Source organism: Panthera leo, chromosome E1 (assembly GCF_018350215.1).
Source record: "Panthera leo isolate Ple1 chromosome E1, P.leo_Ple1_pat1.1, whole genome shotgun sequence".
NCBI classification, from domain to species: Eukaryota; Metazoa; Chordata; class Mammalia; order Carnivora; family Felidae; genus Panthera; species Panthera leo.
In genome coordinates this window covers 35,500,993-35,519,657 of record NC_056692.1, presented here as the reverse complement: position 1 = coordinate 35,519,657, position 18,665 = coordinate 35,500,993, and the positions used below count along the sequence as shown (strand labels likewise).

The following is an 18,665-nucleotide window of genomic DNA, read 5'->3' as shown; positions in this document are numbered from 1 at the left end:
ATTTATTTTTTTTAATGCATAAGAATTCTTTTGAACCCTCCACGGCTCCAAGAAAAACTATTTGAAATGTCCCTGCTTAAGGGGCCAGGGGGTTAAGTGCCAGGGATGGAAGGCTAAATGCCAGAGATGCTGGTCGCAGGGATTCTTGGGACAGGGGCTAATGGCCTCCCTGCTGTGGGCTCAGGAATACCAGGCCCAGGCTTTGGTTGCCCTGAGAGATGCAGCCATTTTTACTTCTGACTGAAGGGCACCACCTTCTGGGATTTTCCCTTCGCTGGTGAAACACCAGAGTAGAATATGCCCAGGGGACCAACAGGGCATGTGCCCAAGAGTCTGGAGGGCACTGAAGGAGATAACAACGTGAGGTAGGGTGAGGCCCGTGCTTTCTATAGTTTAGAGTTTGGCCCTTGCTGGTGGAAAGAAGATGCATTTTGTGAGAGCGTCTGGTAAATTACCCTTCATAAGTATGATCTCAAAAGGTCAAGGGATGGGCCTTGAATAGCCCTAATGTCCCTGAAACAGTCTATTGTATAGCTATTGTCTATACATGTAAAGGAACCCTTCTTGGCCCTATTCATACTTCTCTTTCTTTCTTTCATTCTTTCATTCGGCCTTTGGGGTTTCCCAAGTGAATGACTGCCTACTACCTTATCCCCTGACCCAAGACTACCCGCCTTTAAGCTTTAACAACAAAATAGCTCAACAGGCGTTTTCTTGAGCTCCTACTATGTGCCAGGCATCCCACTAGGTGCTAGGGATATAGAGATGAACAACACACACGGTTCGTTTCTCTGGGGGAGTCCACAGTCTAGTTTTCAAGAGGTTTTCCTTTGTGCTGACCTTTGGGGATTTGGTAATCAAACTGGCATCTGACCCCTTTCCGTTTTCGTACGCATGGCTCAGACCCTCAGCCTCCGTCTTTCCAGTCTTTTAAAGTTTGTTTCATACTTAAAGTTTGTCTCCACTTTTCCGTTGCTAATTTGCATGACTTTCTCTGGACTCTGACAGGTCTTCCTTGGGAGATGAGTGACCAGAATCAGGCACTGTCCTTTGTAGACAAATGCTATACGAATGTGTGCACGTGAGCAACACTACGTTTTCTGACTTCCTTCATTGGTCTGTTTGCCATTCTTTCAAACCTCCAGGAGTCACTGAGTGCTCACTAAGCACTAAGTAGGTACTGTGCTAGGAACTGAGGTTGCAATGGTAGGTAAAACGGACACTCCCCTCACGGAGCCTTAAGTCTGGGGTGTGTGTTATGGGGATAGAAGATAAAGAATCCGAAAGGCACCGAAATAAACACACAATTACAAACTTGAGACCGAGGGCCGCGAAGAAATGTACAGGGTGCCTCAGAATGTCGAAATGGGGGCCTGGATCTAGTCTGGAAAGGGTTCCCTGAGGAAACGACATTTGAGCCGAGATCTGAAGGAGTATGGAGGTAGGTAGAAGGGTATGAGGGAGAACATTGCGAGTAGCGTAAAGTGCAAAGGTCCTGAGGTCGAAGGGACCAGCGTGCTCCAGTGGAACTGTAGGCAGGCCAGTGAGGCTACATACAGCACAGAGAATGAGGTCGTGTGGGATAAATGGAAGAAAGACCGTGCAGGACACTACGGGCTAGGTAAGGATGCCAGTCGTTAATTCTAGAGCAGCACATGAGGCAAAAATCTCCGGAAGGGTGGCTCTTTTCCCCAGCTTACTAATGCTGCTTCTACTTGTCTTGAAGGAGAACAGTAACGATGGTCTGAACTCCTAAGAACATTCCCGGTGTCCTGGCATGGTGTGGCTGTGTTTGCCTGGCACTGGGGAGGCGCAGGACTGATAAGCCAGCCCCAGCCTGGCAGCCCTCAGGCAAGGGATGGCCCCTGCTCCTGTGGACAGAGGAGCAGGGGTGGAGGGTGGGTGGAGTGCTTTGCCTGAGCTATCAGCTGCACAGTGAGGCTTGGAACAGCCCCAAGACTATGGCTCTTGTTCCTAGATAACTCTATCAGGTATACCTACCCCCATTTAAATGGCCTGCTCACCCCGCCACCCTTCCTGTACAGTTGTTCTCCCCACCTGATCTGGGGAAGGCCCCTGGATAAGAACTCTGACTGCCTAGAACCTGGGGTCTTGACCTGCTGAGTTCAGGCATCTGTACTGTCTGGAACCGTGTATATTTACACATCCTTGATAGTTCTCCACGGGAAGTTTTCCTCCTGGAAGTCATGGGAGAAGAGGGTCATGGTGATTGGACTTAGCCTTTCTGAAGGCCTCTCCTTCCTTCCTTCTTGTCCTTTATTCGGAGAATGTGGTTTGGTGTAGTGACATCTACTGGCAAGGCTAGGCAGGTAAGCAAATGACCAGATGCCCACTCATCCTCAAGCAATTTCTGGTCTAGGAAGACAAATCATCCTAAGCCTCTGATATTGGTTAGAGCAAGACACGTTGGACCATGTACGTGCTGCTTTGCCTTAAATGCAGAAATGTTCTTTCTAGTCGCGGTTTCCATCCCTCGCTTCGGCCAGCTGATTCACATTTGGGTACAGTTAGTCACAAGGGAGGCTGGGTAAGCATGTGTAAATGACTCAGAGGGACCCATTCCGAGCCCCCATTCCTGGGAAAGCATCTCCCAACAAAATAAAACGACCCACAGTTTACGCATGGCAAAATTCAGGGTCAGTTTTCGTCCTCCTGAAGTTTGACTGGTTTGGGAAATGTTTTTCCCTGGGACTCAGTTTCTCCTAAGTCACTGGGAAAATGTCGTCTACAGAACCGTCTTCAAGGTTCCTGTAGTTGGCTAAGAGGGATTGTAGTTTTAAAGTGGCTCCTTGACTCTTGCTGAGATACAACAGAGTCTGCCTCCTCACTGCTTTAACTCCTGTCACCTGCACACTCTGTTCACCGTGTCATTCTCTCTCAACAGCACGCATACTTGACTGAGAGTTGGCCCCTAGAGGTAACTGGGAAGCCAGAGCAGAGCAGGAGAAAGTACTGGATCAAGGATTACAAAGCGAACGGTCTGCGTTCTTGACACAACTGACTCTGTAACCGGATGTGGCTCGCACGAGGCATCTGTCTGTCTACCTGTCTATACCTCGTTCGGACTTAAAAAGAAAGTCATCAAGGGGCGCCTGGGTGGCTCAGTCGGTTAAGTGCCCGACTCTTGATTTCGGCTCAGGTCGTGATCTCGTGATCTGTGGGACCGAGCCCTGCCCTGGGCTCTGCGCTGACAGTGTGGAGCCTGCTTGGGATTCTCTCTCTCCCTCTCTCTGCCCCTCCCCGCTTTGTGCTCTCGCTCACTGCCTCTCTCCCTGTCTCAAAAGTAAATAAAATAAACATTAAAAAAAGAAAGAAAAAATCATCAAGGCCTCAGTAGGGAAATGAGTAATGAGTGGGATTTCATGGAAGAGGAAACAGAACTGGTAAAGGGACACATGGAAGACTGACGTATATCCTAACCAGAAATAAAAATCAAAAGCACATTGGAGGGGCGCCTGGGTGGCTCAGCCAGTCTGGCTCTTGATTTCCGCTCAGGGTTGTGGGATTGAGCCCCGTGTCAGGCTTCACGTTGAACGTGGAGCCTGCTTAAGATTCTCTCTCTCTCTCTCTCTCTCTCTCTCTCTCTCTCTCTCTCCCCCTCCCCCTCCCCGTCCCCTCCCCTGCTAGTGCAGGTGCGCATGCTCTCTCTCTCTCTCAAAAAAAAAAAAACTAAATAGGGGCGCCCAGGTGGCTCAGTCAGTTAAGCGTCTGACTTCAGCTCAGGTCATGATCTCACAGTTAATGAGTTCAAGACCCGCATGGGGCTCTGTGCTGACAGCTCAAAGCCTGGAGCCTGCTTCAGTTTCTGTGCCCCCCGCCCCGCTCCTCCCCCACTTATTCTCTCTCTCTCTCTCTCAAAAATTAACATTTTTTTTTAATGTTTTTTTTTCAACGTTTTTTATTTATTTTTGGGACAGAGAGAGACAGAGCATGAACGGGGGAGAGGCAGAGAGAGAGGGAGACACAGAATCGGAAACAGGCTCCAGGCTCCGAGCCATCAGCCCAGAGCCCGACGCGGGGCTCGAACTCACGGACCGTGAGATCGTGACCTGGCTGAAGTCGGACGCTTAACCGACTGCGCCACCCAGGCGCCCAAAAATTAACATTTTTAAAATAAATAAACATTTAGGGGCGCCTGGGTGGCTCAGTTGGTTGAGCGTCCGACTTCAGCTCAGGTCATGATCTCATGCTCCGTGAGTTCGAGCCCCACGTCGGGCTCTGTGCCGACAGCTCAGAGCCTGGATCCTGCTTCGGATTCTGTGTCTCCCCCTCTCTCTGCCCCTCCCCTGATCAGGCTCTGTCTCTCTCTGTCTCAAAAATAAATTTAAAAAAAAAATTAAATAAATAAACATTTAAAAACATTAAAAAAAATAAATTTTAAAAAGCACATTGGAGGCACAGTTTTCGTTCTGACGAAATAACACGATCTTAAAAAAAAATTGCAAGATCTTATTAAATGGTAACAATCACTTCTGGGAACAATGTCTTAAAATTGGCACCCTCACACAATGATGGTGACACTTTAAATTTGGGCAAGTGTTTCCCCAGTTTGCGGAAAGAAATAAAGCAATATATAAAGGGTAGACATAGTAACAGGACAGACCTATGGAGGCACGCAGACGCTCGCTACAGCGTTATCTGACAAAAGACCCTCAATAATCTCGAATAGAGGAATGAGCACATTTTTTATTTTTTAATTTGAGGTAGAGAGAGTGAGAGGGGGCGGGCGCGCAGTAGGGAGGGGCAGAAGCAGAGAGAAAATCTCAAGCAGGCTCCACGCTCAGCTCAGAGCCCAACATGGGGCTCGATCCCACAACCCTGGGATCACGACCTGAGCCGAAATCAAGAATCGGACGCTCAACCAAGCCCCCCCCCCCGCCAGGCGCCTCAGAATGAGCACTTGATGTCACAGTACCAGAGCGACATCACCCAGCAATTATAATTACAGTTATGAAGGCCATAGAGACACATGGCGAATGTTGAGAATACGTAAGAAAATGTGAAATTTCATGTAAACGCTGAGCGCATCTATGAAAAAAATGTGCACAGTAATAAAGCGTGTGCCTGTGGAGAGAAACTGAACCGCACCCTGCCAAAAGAAAAATAAATAAACAAAAGCAGCTTGGGGGCAGCAGTGAGGTTAAGATGTCTTATTCTCGAAAGTCATACTCTCCCAGCCCCCTCTACACGCCCTTGTCCTGCATTGTCTGCTCTGGGAGGGGAAGGACCATGTCCGTTTATCCACAGTGTGCACACAGCTCCCAGTCCGAGCCTAGCACTTATCAGATGCTCAGTAAATATTGGTTGAATGGGTACGCGAAAATGCCTGCAGTCCAAAAAGTCTCAACCCAGGATCGCTGGGTATGTTCCATCCTGGGGAATAAACAGGAACTTGGTTTCGCTCGAATAAAAAAATGAAGGCGGGGCGCCGGGCTGGCTCAGTCAGTAGAGCATGTGACTCCTGATCTCCAGGTTGTGAGTTCAAGCCCTCAAGGTGGGCGGAGCTTACTCAAAAAAAAAAAAAAAAAAAAAAAAAGAAGTCCTATCCATAATGACAATTCCCTGGTCTTCTTGATAAGTGAATTTGGGCACGGAGAACCCAGGGAGAGACAGTCTGTTAGAGCAAACCCAATTACCACCCAGGAACATATGTTGCCCTGAGGCCTCCGCTGCCATAACAACACCTTGTAACTATAACTACACCCCTGGAGGGCTTTGGCCTTGTCAAATGTGGAAAAGGATGTCTTTATCACAGGCAGGCTTTGTGGGCAGATGGACTTCCTGAGGGAGATTGGATCAGGGAAGGGAGGTAGATAAGTAGAGAAGGCGGGTGATGAAGGGCAAGGGTGGGAGAAGTACTATGGAATCAAGATTAGGGTGATTTTTTTTTTTAAAGCCATTTTCAAAATGTGGTTATTTGACTGTTTAGTTTTGGTGGTTATTTATAACCCCAGCTGCAGAGGCGGGGAGCTATGCCTGAGCCTGCTGGGATCTGTCCAATACCTTCCCCCAGGGTGGGGTTGGGGAGGGGTGGTGGCTAAGGGGGATACAAGAACCAAATTCCCAAGTGGCCAAGAAGGTAAGAGAAGTTCCAGGCCACCTCCAAGAAGAGTAAGAAAGACAGGACCATTCGTGACTGCGCTGACTCCATTTTTAAGGCAGCTGTACACAAAAATATTTTAATATGAATTATGGTCACATCAGCAGCCTCTGAGCTTCTCCCAAAGGGATAGAGACTAAGCCAATACCTCTACTTAGAAGTTATGAGACTGGCCTGGCTACCCTAGCCGCTAAAATGGCCAAGGCATGCTTCTCCACCTTGCAGGTCAGCTTTCTGCACGCAGAGGACACCGCTGTTTCTAACCCTTCCTAGACCCATCACTGGTCAAAAAGCAGGTTTAAGAGGAGAGAGGGTGGCTGGTTCCTGACTGAGCCAATACTTGGCAGTCGCCACTGCATTTACTGGGCCCTTTAAGATGTCAGGCAGCAAGGGAGAAGCTGGAGACGGTGTAGCCAGCCAGCCAAGGCTCCCAACCTCCAGGAGCTCCCAGGCCTTGGAAGGAGACAACCACCAACCACACTTTGCATCTGAAATATGGTACCTATCATTTTACTGACAAGGGAGCATTTTAAAGGAAGTTGAGGGATTTTTTTTTTAACATTTTATTTTACTTTTTGAGAGACAGAGAGAGACAGAGCACAAGCAGGGGAGGGTCAGAGAGAGAAAGAGAGAGAGAGGGAGGCACAGAATCCCAAGCAGGCTCCAGGCTCCGAGCTGTCAGTACAGAGCCCGATAGGGGGCTCGAACCCACGAATGCGAGATCTTGACCTGAGCCGAAGTCAGATGCTCAACCGACTGAGCCACCCAGGTGCCCCAAGGAAGTTGAGGAATCTTTTAAAGAGCTTACAAATGTGACTGAGACAAGATACAGACACAAGAAAGAAAATGCACAAGAACATACACAAAAGACTACCCCCACTTCTGACCTTGCTCTGTTCCTCTTCAACTCAGGGTAAGTTATCATAGAGTCTGATGTTTAACCAACTGAGCCACCCAAGCACCCCAACACAGATGTGAGAGACAGAGAACCTTTTTTTTTTTTTTTAGTTTTTTTACGTTTATTTAGGTTTTTAAAAAAATTTTTTAATGTTTATTATTGAGAGGCAGAGATACACAGAGCATGAGCAGGGGAGGGGCAGAGAGAGGGGAGACACAGAATCTAAAGCAGGCTCCAGGCTCTGAGCTGTCAGCACAGAGCCCGATGCAGGGCTCAAACTCAAGAACTGTGAGATCGTGACCTGAGCTGAAGTCGGTCGCCCAACCAACTGAGCCACCCAGGCGCCCCTACATTTATTTAGTCTTTGAGAGACAGAGCATCAGCAGGGGAGGGGCAGAGAGAGAGAGAGAGAGAGAGAGAGGGAGTCACAGATTCCGAAGCAGGCTCTGGGCTCTGAGCTGTCAGTACAGAGCCCGACGCGGGGCTCGAACTCCAACCACAAGATCATGACCTGGGCAGAAGTCGGACGCTCAACTGACTGAGCCACCCAGGTGCCCCCCCGCCCCCCACTCTGTGTTCCTTGAGCTGAAGTGAGGTTGAACAGACATAAGCAATCATTAGACTATGCCCACATTCACAAACATTAGGATGCCAGCCATGACTAGGGTGACTGGAATTATAAATGTCAGTAACAATGGCCATTTATTGAGCACTTACTCTGGTCAGGAACTTTGCTAAGCGCTTTACCACAATCACCTCTTTTGAGCCTTACAACAGCCTTGTGGGGGCGGCTATTGGCATCTCCATTTCACAGATAAGAAAACCGAGGCACAAATTCGAAAACTTGTCCGAGAGCACCCCAGCGAGAAAGTGGCAGGGCTGAAATTCAAAGCCAGATCTGACATCAGAGCCCTGTGCTGGACACTAGGAGAGCTGATGAGCGAAATAAATAGGAGTTATGTTCCTATTATCTGTTTGGAAAGGAGAAAGGGGAACAGGACATCTACCAAGTTGTATAAGGAAAAGTGTAAATATAGCAGTAAGTGCAAAATACCATATCACGGTGCCTTACTACCTTAGAATGAATAAATCAGGAAAGACTTTCTGAAGAAAGTAAATTTTTTAATGTTTATTTGTTTTTGAGAGAGAGAGACACACACACACAGAGCATGAGCGGGGGAGGGACAGAGAGGGGAAGACACAGAATCCGAAGCAGGCTCCAGGCTCTGAGCTGTCAGCACGGAGCCCGACACGGGGCTCGAACTCACAAACTGTGAGATCATGACCTGAGCTGAAGCCGGACGCTTAACCTACTGAGCCACCCGGGCACCCTGGAAGAAATAAGTTTTAAAGAAAGTTGGGAGAGGCATCCAGGCAGGAGGAAAAGCCTGTGTAAAGGCAGGAAAACCAGTGGAGCTACCTACGTTAAGTCTGGTGGATGAGGATGGGCAGGGGGCAACTTAGTCAAGAGACTCTGAAACCCAGCATCAGTCCCTGCTTCAAAAGCCAATTGTGCCACGATGAAAAATGACCCTCAAGGTAAAGATTATATTTAATTCAGAAAAAGAAAGGAAGAAAAAGGAGCTTTTAGGGTTCTCTCTTCCCCCTTCTAAATACGCCTACCCATTCCGCTTTAAGTATACATTTTCCTTAGGACCATCTTTCTATCCTATTGATGTTAGTTTTTTTTCACCTTTTTTCCAGAGTGCACATTTTCCAAGGATAAGAACCATGTCTAAATGAAACTGTACATTCTTTCGTGTCAGCCGCAGTGTTGGAGAATCCAGCGTAAGAGATTAATGTTGAACATTCGTAATGCTGGTGTTCGTATGCCGAGTGGTTACGTCAGGATAAGATCTTCTAAAGTGCTAATTTCCAGGGAGGGATATTTCACCATCTTTGAGGGCTATCCATTCAGAGACTGTGAAAGGGTAAACATGATTTGATTGACTAGCAAGCATTTCCTGTGCATAGAGGACCGTTTGGGCACTATTAGGGATGACACACAAAACTGAGATGTGCTTTTAGCATTAAGAGCTCCAACAAGTTCTTATGTCCAGTTCAACCTAAAGCAGGTTATTCAGAGGTATTTATACTAAACACTAGAAGCTAGATACTAAATACTGAAAGCTGCCTGTATTACCACCGGCCCAGAATGCACCCCCCCCCCCAGGAGAGTGCTGGCTAAGGGTCTGGAACTTTAACTCTTCCTAGTTCTCTGTTTAGCGCATCAGTCAGATGTTTACCTTCGGCTGCTTTGTTCTTTAGCTCTGCTCCAGGGGGAAAACTCCGTCTTACTTGGCCTCAGGTGAAACTGGGGTCCAGGAGCCTAACTTAATGACTGAGTATGCCTGGATTCCACCCGGTCGCTCTTCGCCAATCTTTGGTCCTCTCAAAGCATTTCCTCCAGAGAGATTACATCCTCAAAGCCTGCTCTCCATTTGCCAGCCTTTTTAAATTGCTCTTCTCCTAGCCTTACATCCTTGACCAACTCTTCCTTCCTCTCAAGACAGGCCTATTACTATTATTATTATTATTATTATTTAAATATCCATGCCTTTTTTTTTTTTTTTGTTAAGCTCCAGTTTTACTAAAAATATTCCTTCCTCTTCTTCCCTCCCCCAACTCCTGGCTCAAGCATCTAGATTTCCAGAGTTAACTTGGGCTAAGTGGGGATCACTGCTTCTCCGACTCTCGCTACCGCATCAGCACCCGCCCCCACCCCCGCGAGCCACCCAGGGCTCTCAAACCCACACAGAATGGGGGAAGGAGATGGGCGCTCACCATAGAGCGAATGTGGGAATTCTCTGGAGCTACAGCCTCTGGAGAATGGTTCTGCCTCTTTCCGCGACCTGAACGACTAACTAACTTACTTGCTGTTCGCTACGGGCAAGGACAATGTCTCCTCTACCAGACAACAAACTTCCTGATGATGGACGCTACCCTTCAGTTCCTTTTACAAGCCCCCGTTCCCATCACTTTGAGACACAGGATGGCTTTTAAGATGCAATTTCTTGGGCAAAATATCCCTTCCCAACGTTGAGTTTAAAGGATAAACGGAAACGTCCTTTGGTCAACCAGGCAACCAAGGGGTTAAACCTCAGCCACCTGATGGATTCTGGGGGTTTCCTTCCTCTACTTCAGAAATTAAAACGAACGGGAAGGGAAATTTTGCCCAAGGTAAAGATGAGAACCGTTAACTTCAATTGTCAGGCTTCAGCCCCAAACAAGAATGGCTGCCCACGTCCACAAAAGGTGCCAAGCCCCTGACTAAACATGGCCGGCCCGGGTTTCTACCGCCGTGCTACTTTCTGCCCAATTCTAAAATGGCGCTCACTAGCCTCACCAGAAGGAGCGAACCTCCCAGCACCCTCTCTGGCCCGTAACGTCAGGTGACGCGAGCCCCAGCCGGAAGTGAAGGAAAAAGCGCCTCAGCCCGCGGCGCCTGCGCAGAAGGGTCTAGACGCTGTGAAGCAGGAGGCACTTGGGATCGTCCGCAGGATTGGGACTGCTACAGAGGCCGCCACGGAGCCCGCCGGAGCCACCGTTCCTGCTGCTGCTGCCGCCGCTGCCCGAATCGGAACTGTCGGGCCGCAGCCGCCGGCAATGCCGCGAAGGAAGGTGAGAGGAACAGGACAGAGGGATGGCGGGTGTCTAAGGACAGTCGACTGGGCAACGTGACGCAGTTGGCCACGCCTCACGGTGGTTGGGTGCCAACTTCCCGCTTCCCCCAATCTAGCTCAGCAACCCTCTCTTCTGTCCATACCCGACAGAAAAATGTGGGCCCGATCCTGGCCTCGGCCTATGCTTGCAACTATTCCCGCCCTCTGCTTGCCTGGCTCGGAGGCGTTCTTCTCGGTAATTGGTCGCTGAAACGCCTGGAAGCATATTGATTGGCTGGTGACACCGCCCATTTGGGTCCAACGGTCACCTCCCCGCGTGCGGGGGCGGTGTCGGGGCCTGGCCCTACGGCTCTCCGACTGGCTGTAGAGAACGATCCCTCCTCTCTTGATTGGCTAGACTTGGCAGTCTGTCCCGTGGGGGCGCGGCGTAGCCGTAGCGCGATTGGGGGGCACGAATCCCCGCCCTTCCGGCCGGGGATGCTGATAGGTGCATGGGCGGGGTTTTGGAGCATCCTTCCTCTCCAGGCGGGGGGCACAACAAAGCAGAAGACTGGGTGGTAGAGAACCAGCGCCCACTCCCTAGGGATCCCGCTCAGGCCCTTTTGCATCTAAGACGTATTTTTTTCCTTAGCTGCTGATTTGGACAGCGGCCAGAAAATGCAGTTCGTAAAGTCAAAAACTTTCCACAATTACATAGGATTTATAAGGTCATCTAGGGACACCCCCATCCCTTTTCTTTGCAGCTGAACAAACAGAGGCCTAATGGAATGCCCTAAGCCACTCCCATTAGGCAATAGCAGAGCCTGGACTACAGAACAAATCTAATTCAACAAATGCTTATTGACTGCTTGCTACTGTGCTAGTTGCTGGGGATTCACAAATTAATCAGACATGATCCCTGGCTTAAGGAGATCACAGTCTGATGGGGAAAACGGACATATAAATAAGTGTAGAAGGAGCTAGTAAATTCTCTACGTGGAGGTATATACAAAGTATTATGGGAGGGAAGTAAGAGAGCGATTAAGTCTGCTCTGGGGTAAGATGGGAAGGAGGTTGGTGAAAGCCAGAGAGAAGAGCTGAATTCCAGGGTCAAACCCGGAAGGGATGGTCAGGGATTCAAATAACGGATAACTGGACTAGATGACCTGTAAGACTCCCCCCTTCATCTTATGACTCTGAAGTCTCTGCTCATTTCTGGGCAGTTTACCCTTGAAATATTTGGAAAGCTGCATGGTGTTCTTGCTTATTTCTGCAGAAATCTTTTTTTTCCACAGAGGTTTTCAAGTAAAACATCTGAATCTTTTATTTTCTCCTAAAATGGCCTACATTAGTAGGTGGTATTTATTTATATGAAGGCTAACCAAGTGCAGGAATAGTGTCGGTGCCTTGGAATAGGCCCACAGTCCCTTTTCTGCAGGTCCCAAATACAAAGAGCTATTGAAAATGTAAGTGTTTTTAGTAACTTATTTGGTGGCAAAACCTGTCCTCAACTATCCTGAGGCTACTTACAGGTTTTGTGTGTCTGATTTGGTGCGATTGTTTCTATATTCTGCTGTAGAAATATTAGTGTGTTTGATTATGGAGTGTTACTTGAGGGATATATGCAAAGTATTCCCTTTCCAAAAAGCCAAAAAGTTAGGAATTTGAAGCACAACTGGCCCTAAGGGTTTTGGATAAAAAATAGAGGACTTGTGGTTTGAGGCTTTGTATTGTTTTCTAAGCAAATGCTCTTTCCTTCCTGGCTTAGTAAAGGGTGTAGTGGTAATGCTCAACCGATAAAAGTTATCTTTATGGCTAATCATCTTCAGGAGGCTAAAAATTGACAAATGATTATTGAAAAGATGATAAAATCTCTGTTCTTAGATATTAAGTCTTCACATGCAAGCCGCTTTTTTTTTTTTTTTAAAACCACTTTCAGCATTCACGTGGAGAAACTTCGTAGATAGATAACATAAGAAGAACTTTAGACTTTAGTCTTTTCCTTTAAGTTCTCTTGGGATCAGAGTTGTGGACCCTGGTATTTTGAATTAGTATATGGTTTAAAAAAAAAAATGTGATGGCTGTTCATGGAGACTTTGAACAAAAGCTACTCCAAAGTTAAAAGGGGTCTAGCGCTGACATTTTTCTCCCCACCATGGACTCGAAGTACGTAGTTATGTCAGCCAGACCATTTCGAATTAGGTACTTTTATTTCCAGTTTGTGGTACTGACCTCTAAATGTACTTGTTTCAGAATTAGTGACAATAAAGTAAGAATTAATTCTCTTTTTTATTTAACCAAGGTGCATTACTTGCAGGTTGTTCCGTTTAAATGCCTTAAATAAAGGGAATTTGGCGGTAGAATCCTTTCTTAGTGTTTTCAGTATCATAATTCATTTTATTTCCAGTGTTAAGACAAACCCACAGAGTAAATGCTTCTGTGCTAATGTCTGGATCTATGGTGTTACAGAGGAATGCAGGCAGTAGCTCAGATGGAACCGAAGATTCCGATTTTTCTACAGATCTCGAGCACACAGACAGTTCAGAGAGTGACGGCACGTCCCGGCGATCTGCCCGAGTCACCCGCTCCTCAGCCCGGCTGAGCCAGAGTTCCCAAGGTATAAGAATTCATTCTTCCTGATGTGCCTCATAGCCACCTCGCTGGTCATCATATTCTTGTGTGAATGTGGAAACTGGTCCTTTGGCTTGGTGTAGATGACAAAATCTGGTAAAATGCAGGGTCAATGCCTGCAGAAGTATCAGGTTCTTAAAAATGGTTCTGTTGGGGGTAGTCCAGTTTGTAGACCCAAAAGAACTATATCTGATACAATGAGTGTGTGGCGCGTATATGTCTTAAGTCATTTAACTTTTGTTTAGAATAATAGTTTTTCCATGAGCAAAATGGGAAGACCATGTTTTTACTTTCTGTTAGAATGGCTTAGACTTAGGCATTTGAAATAGTCTCTTGAACTTGTTTTTGGAGGAGGTTCAATACTTCTAAATACTTCCATAACTTACATGTAATTCTGTAACGTGGTCAGACATGATTCATAGACCTAAGTAGTTGCATCCAACTACTTTACAGTTGTAAATACCCAGAAGTTGGCTTTGGTAGTAAAGAATAGAGGACCTCCGTGTTGGAAGGCAGTTTGAAGGTTCTCTAGTGCGATTAGCCATCTGGGCTTTGATTTAGAAGGTACCCCTCATCCCTCCTGGTTCTGCTCTGGGATTCATTCCCTGGGGAGGAAAGAAAGTTGCGGTTAATACAAAAAGCTAATGATCAGTAGCTGATGAGAGATTAAGGGGGAAAATTTTGTAATATGCTTCAAGCACTTAAATAGTGCAGGTCTAGTTACTGCTTTAGGAGCACGATGCAAAATGAGAGAAAAACCTCAGTTTTTCAAGGGAGAAAACGAGAAGATTCTCAACAACTGTTCCTAACTTTATTTTTGTATTTAACATTTCAGCCAAAGTATAGCTGTTGTCTTTTTGTAAGTTTGTAAGTTTTGTAAGATTCTCAATTTGTAAGTTTTTATTTTTTTAGCATACTGGGAATACCGATAAAAAACTACTGTAATTCAGATACTATGCTATGTATTGGAATGCCATGATAGAAAAATCATAATTCCTGCCCGTAAGGAGCTCACAGTTCAGTGCGAAATATAGTATGCCAGCTGATCGTAGTAATGCATGTGGTTAAGAGCTCTGAGACGTTTGTATAGCATATTATGGAAGTTCAGAGCTGGGGCCGGTCTCCAAGATGGAAATCTTAAAGGATCTGCTAGGAATTTACAAACTGAAAGGTGGGAAAACATCATTCTAGGTAGAGAGAACAGTATATGCAAAGGAAAGGGAGTGATATTCTCACAAAGCATAATTGGCTGTGCCCTGGCCACCTGAAAGTTGAAAATATTCCAAACAGCTAGGAAATAACTGGGTCCTGGGTCACTTCTTAGTTGTTCTACTTCATAACTATGAAGTTGGACGACGCCTAGGGGCATCATTCACAATGTAGTCTGTGTAAGGTGGCTCTCTCTAAAGCAAGATATAGACCCTATTATGAATCGGCTGAATCCCCTGGAGGCGTGCAAGCTGATAACCTAGCTGTGTGCTTTTTTTTTTTTTTTTAACCCAAAAGTTTGAGAATTTCAATTTTCTTCTTTGCAGAATAAGATGTACATATCCTCTGAGGATCTTTCGTTGTTTAAAACACGCTTTAGTTTCAGCTTTGAATCTTTTTCTAATTCTTTTTTCAGTGTCATCAAATTAGAGATGTGAAAAGGCTGCTGGGTGATTCAGAATAGTTTTGTTATCCAAAAGAATTTCAAAAGCTGTGTTCTTGCCTTACCCTTCATGAATCCATTCTGACTTTGCTTCAGAGTATCAGACAGGGTAATCAGGAAGAACACAAGAGATGCCTGAAGAAAGGAAATACGTGTATTGTTCTACCTTTAGAAGTAGAGTACCTGTTTGATGGTGGGTTGGAATCAGGAAAGAAAGAGACGTTGCAGCTAATACTTAGAAAGCTATAGATCTAGGTACCAGGGATTACGTTAAACGTTTTTATGAATTATCTTACTGACTTCTCACAACAAAGGTGAGGAATTTACAAATAATTTACTTTTTTTTTTTTTTAATAGTTCAGGGAAACAGGCCTGGAGAGATGAACTTGCCCAAGATGTTATAGCTAGTTGGTATGGTGCAGGGGGATTGAATGGGAGTCAGTTTTGATTCCAGAACCTAAAACTATTAATTCTGTACTGTATTGGATTTCTATGCCTGATCTAGTCTCTTTAGCTTCCTTTTTATTTAATAAAATAGACATTTTAATGATTTGTTGGATTTTGTGAAATACGAAGAGGAGGGCGCAGGTGGTAATAAGTCATATGGATGAGAAATAAAACAAATTTCCTTCTTTTCTCTTTAATTATTTTATTATCTTTTAAAATTGGGGATCAGATTCCAGCCCGGTTCGAAATTTGCAATCTTTTGGCACTGAGGAGCCTGCTTATTCTACCAGAAGAGTGACCCGTAGTCAGCAGCAGCCTACCCCAGTGACTCCAAAAAAGTACCCCCTTCGGCAGACTCGTTCGTCTGGCTCAGAAACTGAGCAGGTGGTTGACTTTTCAGATAGAGGTGAGTGAGTATAGTATGAATTGGTCAGTTACAGAGAAGATCTGGTCAGTTTCCTCTTAAGGAAGGCTTGGGGCCACTGCAGGTAGATGCCTGGTACTGACGAAATTCAGCTAGGTAAATGCTGTTTGCCGGATTCCTTTCTTGAATGTCTTGCTGAGGACAGTTTTGCTCTAGAGTACTCTTGAAGTTTACAGTCTCTGGAGTATATTGGGTTGGACCTATAACAGGCAAAAGGGACTGTGGCCCTCTTACCCACAGATGAGGAAGGCCTAAACCAGATTTTCTTACATTCATGCTTGTCTGTCCATTTATCTCTGAAATTCTGGGGAGAGGTGACCTTCGGTAATGGGGGATGGCGAGCTGCTGTGATCGTGATTCACCAGCCCAAATCAGAGGCCTTAGCGCATGGCTTATAGACTGGGGAGCGTCTAGTCTGCCAACACGCTCAGTTGGTTTGCTTGCACAGGGTTCCCATTTTTATTTTTTATTTTTTCAAAGTTTGCTTTGAGAGAAAGAGAGCACAAGCAGGGGAGGGGCAGAGAGAGAGAGGGGGGGGCTCTTAAGCAGGCTTCACGCCGTCAGTGTGTGGAACCTGATGTAGGGCTTGAACCCACGAACTGCGAGATCGTGACCTGAGCTGAAATCAAGAGTCAGACACTTAATCGACTGAGCCAGCCAGGTGCCCCACTGTGTTAACACTTTTAAAAGTTTGTTGCCAGCATTTGAAAATACAGAGATTTCATATAAAAACCTGAGTTACTAGTTTCCTTTAAAAAATGCAAATCTCCGGGAACATGAATGAGGTAACCCATTCACTCACAGTATTGACTAGAGCGGAATAGTAGTTGTCTCCTTGAGATGGACAATTGGGTCTCTGGCCTTGCCCAGCTCCTATAGGCATTTGGTTTACAGCCCGTGATTTGTAATCTACGTTGTTAGATTACTCACAAGCTATCTCGAGAGCCAAGTTCATTCACACTCACACACCTAGCCTGTCATCCATTTCTCTTCCATCCTGTGTGTCTCCTAGGAGTGGAATGGGTTATTTTATTTTATTTTATTTATTTCATCGCATTTTTATTTTTGCTTTTTGAGAGAGGGGGAGAGAGAATGAGAGTGCATGCGTGCGTGTGCTGTCCAGCGTGGGAGGGTCAGACGGAGAGGGAGAGAAAGAATCCCAGGCAGCCTCCATGCCCAGTGAGGAGCCTGAGGCGGGGCTTGATCCCATGACCCTGGGATCATGACATGAGCCAAAGTCAACATTTGGACACTCAACCGACAGCCAGCCAGGCGCCCCTGGATGGTAATTTTAAAGAAAAGTTTGCCTCCATCTAGTTTTGATTATCCATGGTTGGGGGTTTGTGAGGAACACAGATAAGTGAAATGTATTGGGGAAACTCCAAACTTAATTGTAGTCAGAATGTAAAGTTGCACAAAGGAATGATGTTAGTTTCTCTTCATTTTCATTTATAGCAGATAAGTGGTTAGAAGTTACTGGTTAAATGATAGAGGATCTGGAAAGTCCATAAACTCTTCTGAATAGTAAACCTCCAACAAATGAACTTCATTCATGAGCTGTACCAATTACTTTTGCTTTAGAAACTAAAAATACAGCCGATCATGATGAGTCTCCACCTCGAACTCCAACTGGAAACGCACCTTCTTCTGAGTCTGACATCGACATCTCCAGCCCTAATGTGTCTCACGATGAGAGCATGGCCAAGGACATGTCCCTGAAGGACTCAGGCAGCGACCTCTCTCATCGCCCCAAGCGTCGTCGCTTCCACGAAAGCTACAATTTCAATATGAAATGTCCTACTCCAGGCTGTAACTCTCTAGGTGAGTGTGCCCAGCTTCACGATGCCTGTGTTCTGTGCTTCTTGCCCTCTGGACTTAGGCTCCTGAAGAAATGTTCTGTGTTCCCTTGTGACCTAGCTCCTTAGGTTCTTCAGTGGTGCTCAGAGTATCACTGGGTTGCCCACTTGAATATTTTTGCTTCTTGGCCTGTTGTCCGTCCATAATAACAGATCCGATTGCAAGGAAATTAAGTGGGATGCACCGTTCTGCTTATCGAGAGCTTCCCCCCCGTGAAAAATTTCCTCCTTTTTCCTGCAAAAAACAAAACAGAGGACCATTTACCTTCAGACAACTCATTGTATGGCGCGTAGTTCAAACTCAATGAGTGTAAGCTAACGCACAACCCCGGTTGTGCGGCCACAGCTGCTAAGGAAGTGAGAAAAACAGGTTTCTTGTTGCGTGGCTTTGAAACTAAAAGGGCACAGAGGAGACCCCGGCCTTTTGTGACTTCAGTGGTTTTAGGTCTTGTGTGCTTAATCAATACAAACCAGACAAGTATTTCTTCTCAGATAAATGAGTATGTCTTTGTTTTCTTATGACCTTGACTCCTGACTGACAGATTCTTATAGTGGTTTAAACCTTATCAATTCTCCTTAGGTGAGCTTCAGTGCACATGTTGGGCGTAAGTTTTTGTCTAGAGTTGGAAGGTGCTGACTTTGAGATCACAGGCATTTCTCCACCGGGTCTGCTTCTCGAATTTGTGAACTTGTGAATGTGGCCATCAGGTTCAGAAAAGGTAGAACAGAGTGAGCTGCTGCTTTGTGGGCCCACAGTATGTTTTCCCTAGTATTTAATTTATTTGGATCTTTTCCGGGTCTTGGCACTGGTTTCTCAGATAATTTGAACTCAGAATGCACAGGGCATAAATTCCCCTGAATGTCATACCAGCCTTCGCTCAAAGAAGCTAATTGGTTCAGGCCTAAATCTGTTTCCTTGCGCAAATAATGAAAAAGTAAGACTAGACCTCATCATATAAACACCAGTGTTTAAGAGCTAGCCAACATGCTCTAAGAGGGTAAGGGGATCGACTTGCCGCACAGCAAGGAAAGGGA

At 46.1% G+C, this 18,665-nt stretch overlaps 1 protein-coding gene and 1 long non-coding RNA gene across 3 annotated transcripts in view; one reads left to right on the top strand and one right to left on the bottom strand.

The window, feature by feature from the left end:
• Positions 1-8,321: 8,321 nt before the first annotated feature.
• LOC122206086 lies at positions 8,322-10,473 on the bottom strand. The gene is made up of 3 exons (XR_006196361.1): positions 9,804-10,473; positions 9,266-9,423; positions 8,322-8,940 (listed from the first exon to the last, which is right to left on the bottom strand). It is a non-coding gene; the product is annotated as an uncharacterized LOC122206086 (long non-coding RNA).
• Positions 10,474-10,477: 4 nt separating this feature from the next.
• Positions 10,478-18,665, top strand: part of KAT7 (lysine acetyltransferase 7) — a 30,194-nt gene continuing 22,006 nt past the window's right edge. Inside the window, exons 1-4 of one of the 2 annotated variants that reach the window (XM_042914909.1) lie at positions 10,478-10,640; positions 13,091-13,238; positions 15,580-15,756; positions 17,356-17,595. In XM_042914909.1, coding sequence (XP_042770843.1) covers positions 10,626-10,640; positions 13,091-13,238; positions 15,580-15,756; positions 17,356-17,595 — 580 coding nt within the window. In that variant the 5' untranslated portion in view covers positions 10,478-10,625. The remainder of the gene's footprint in view (positions 10,641-13,090; positions 13,239-15,579; positions 15,757-17,355; positions 17,596-18,665) is intronic. The other variant, XM_042914908.1, reaches the window with a different exon arrangement.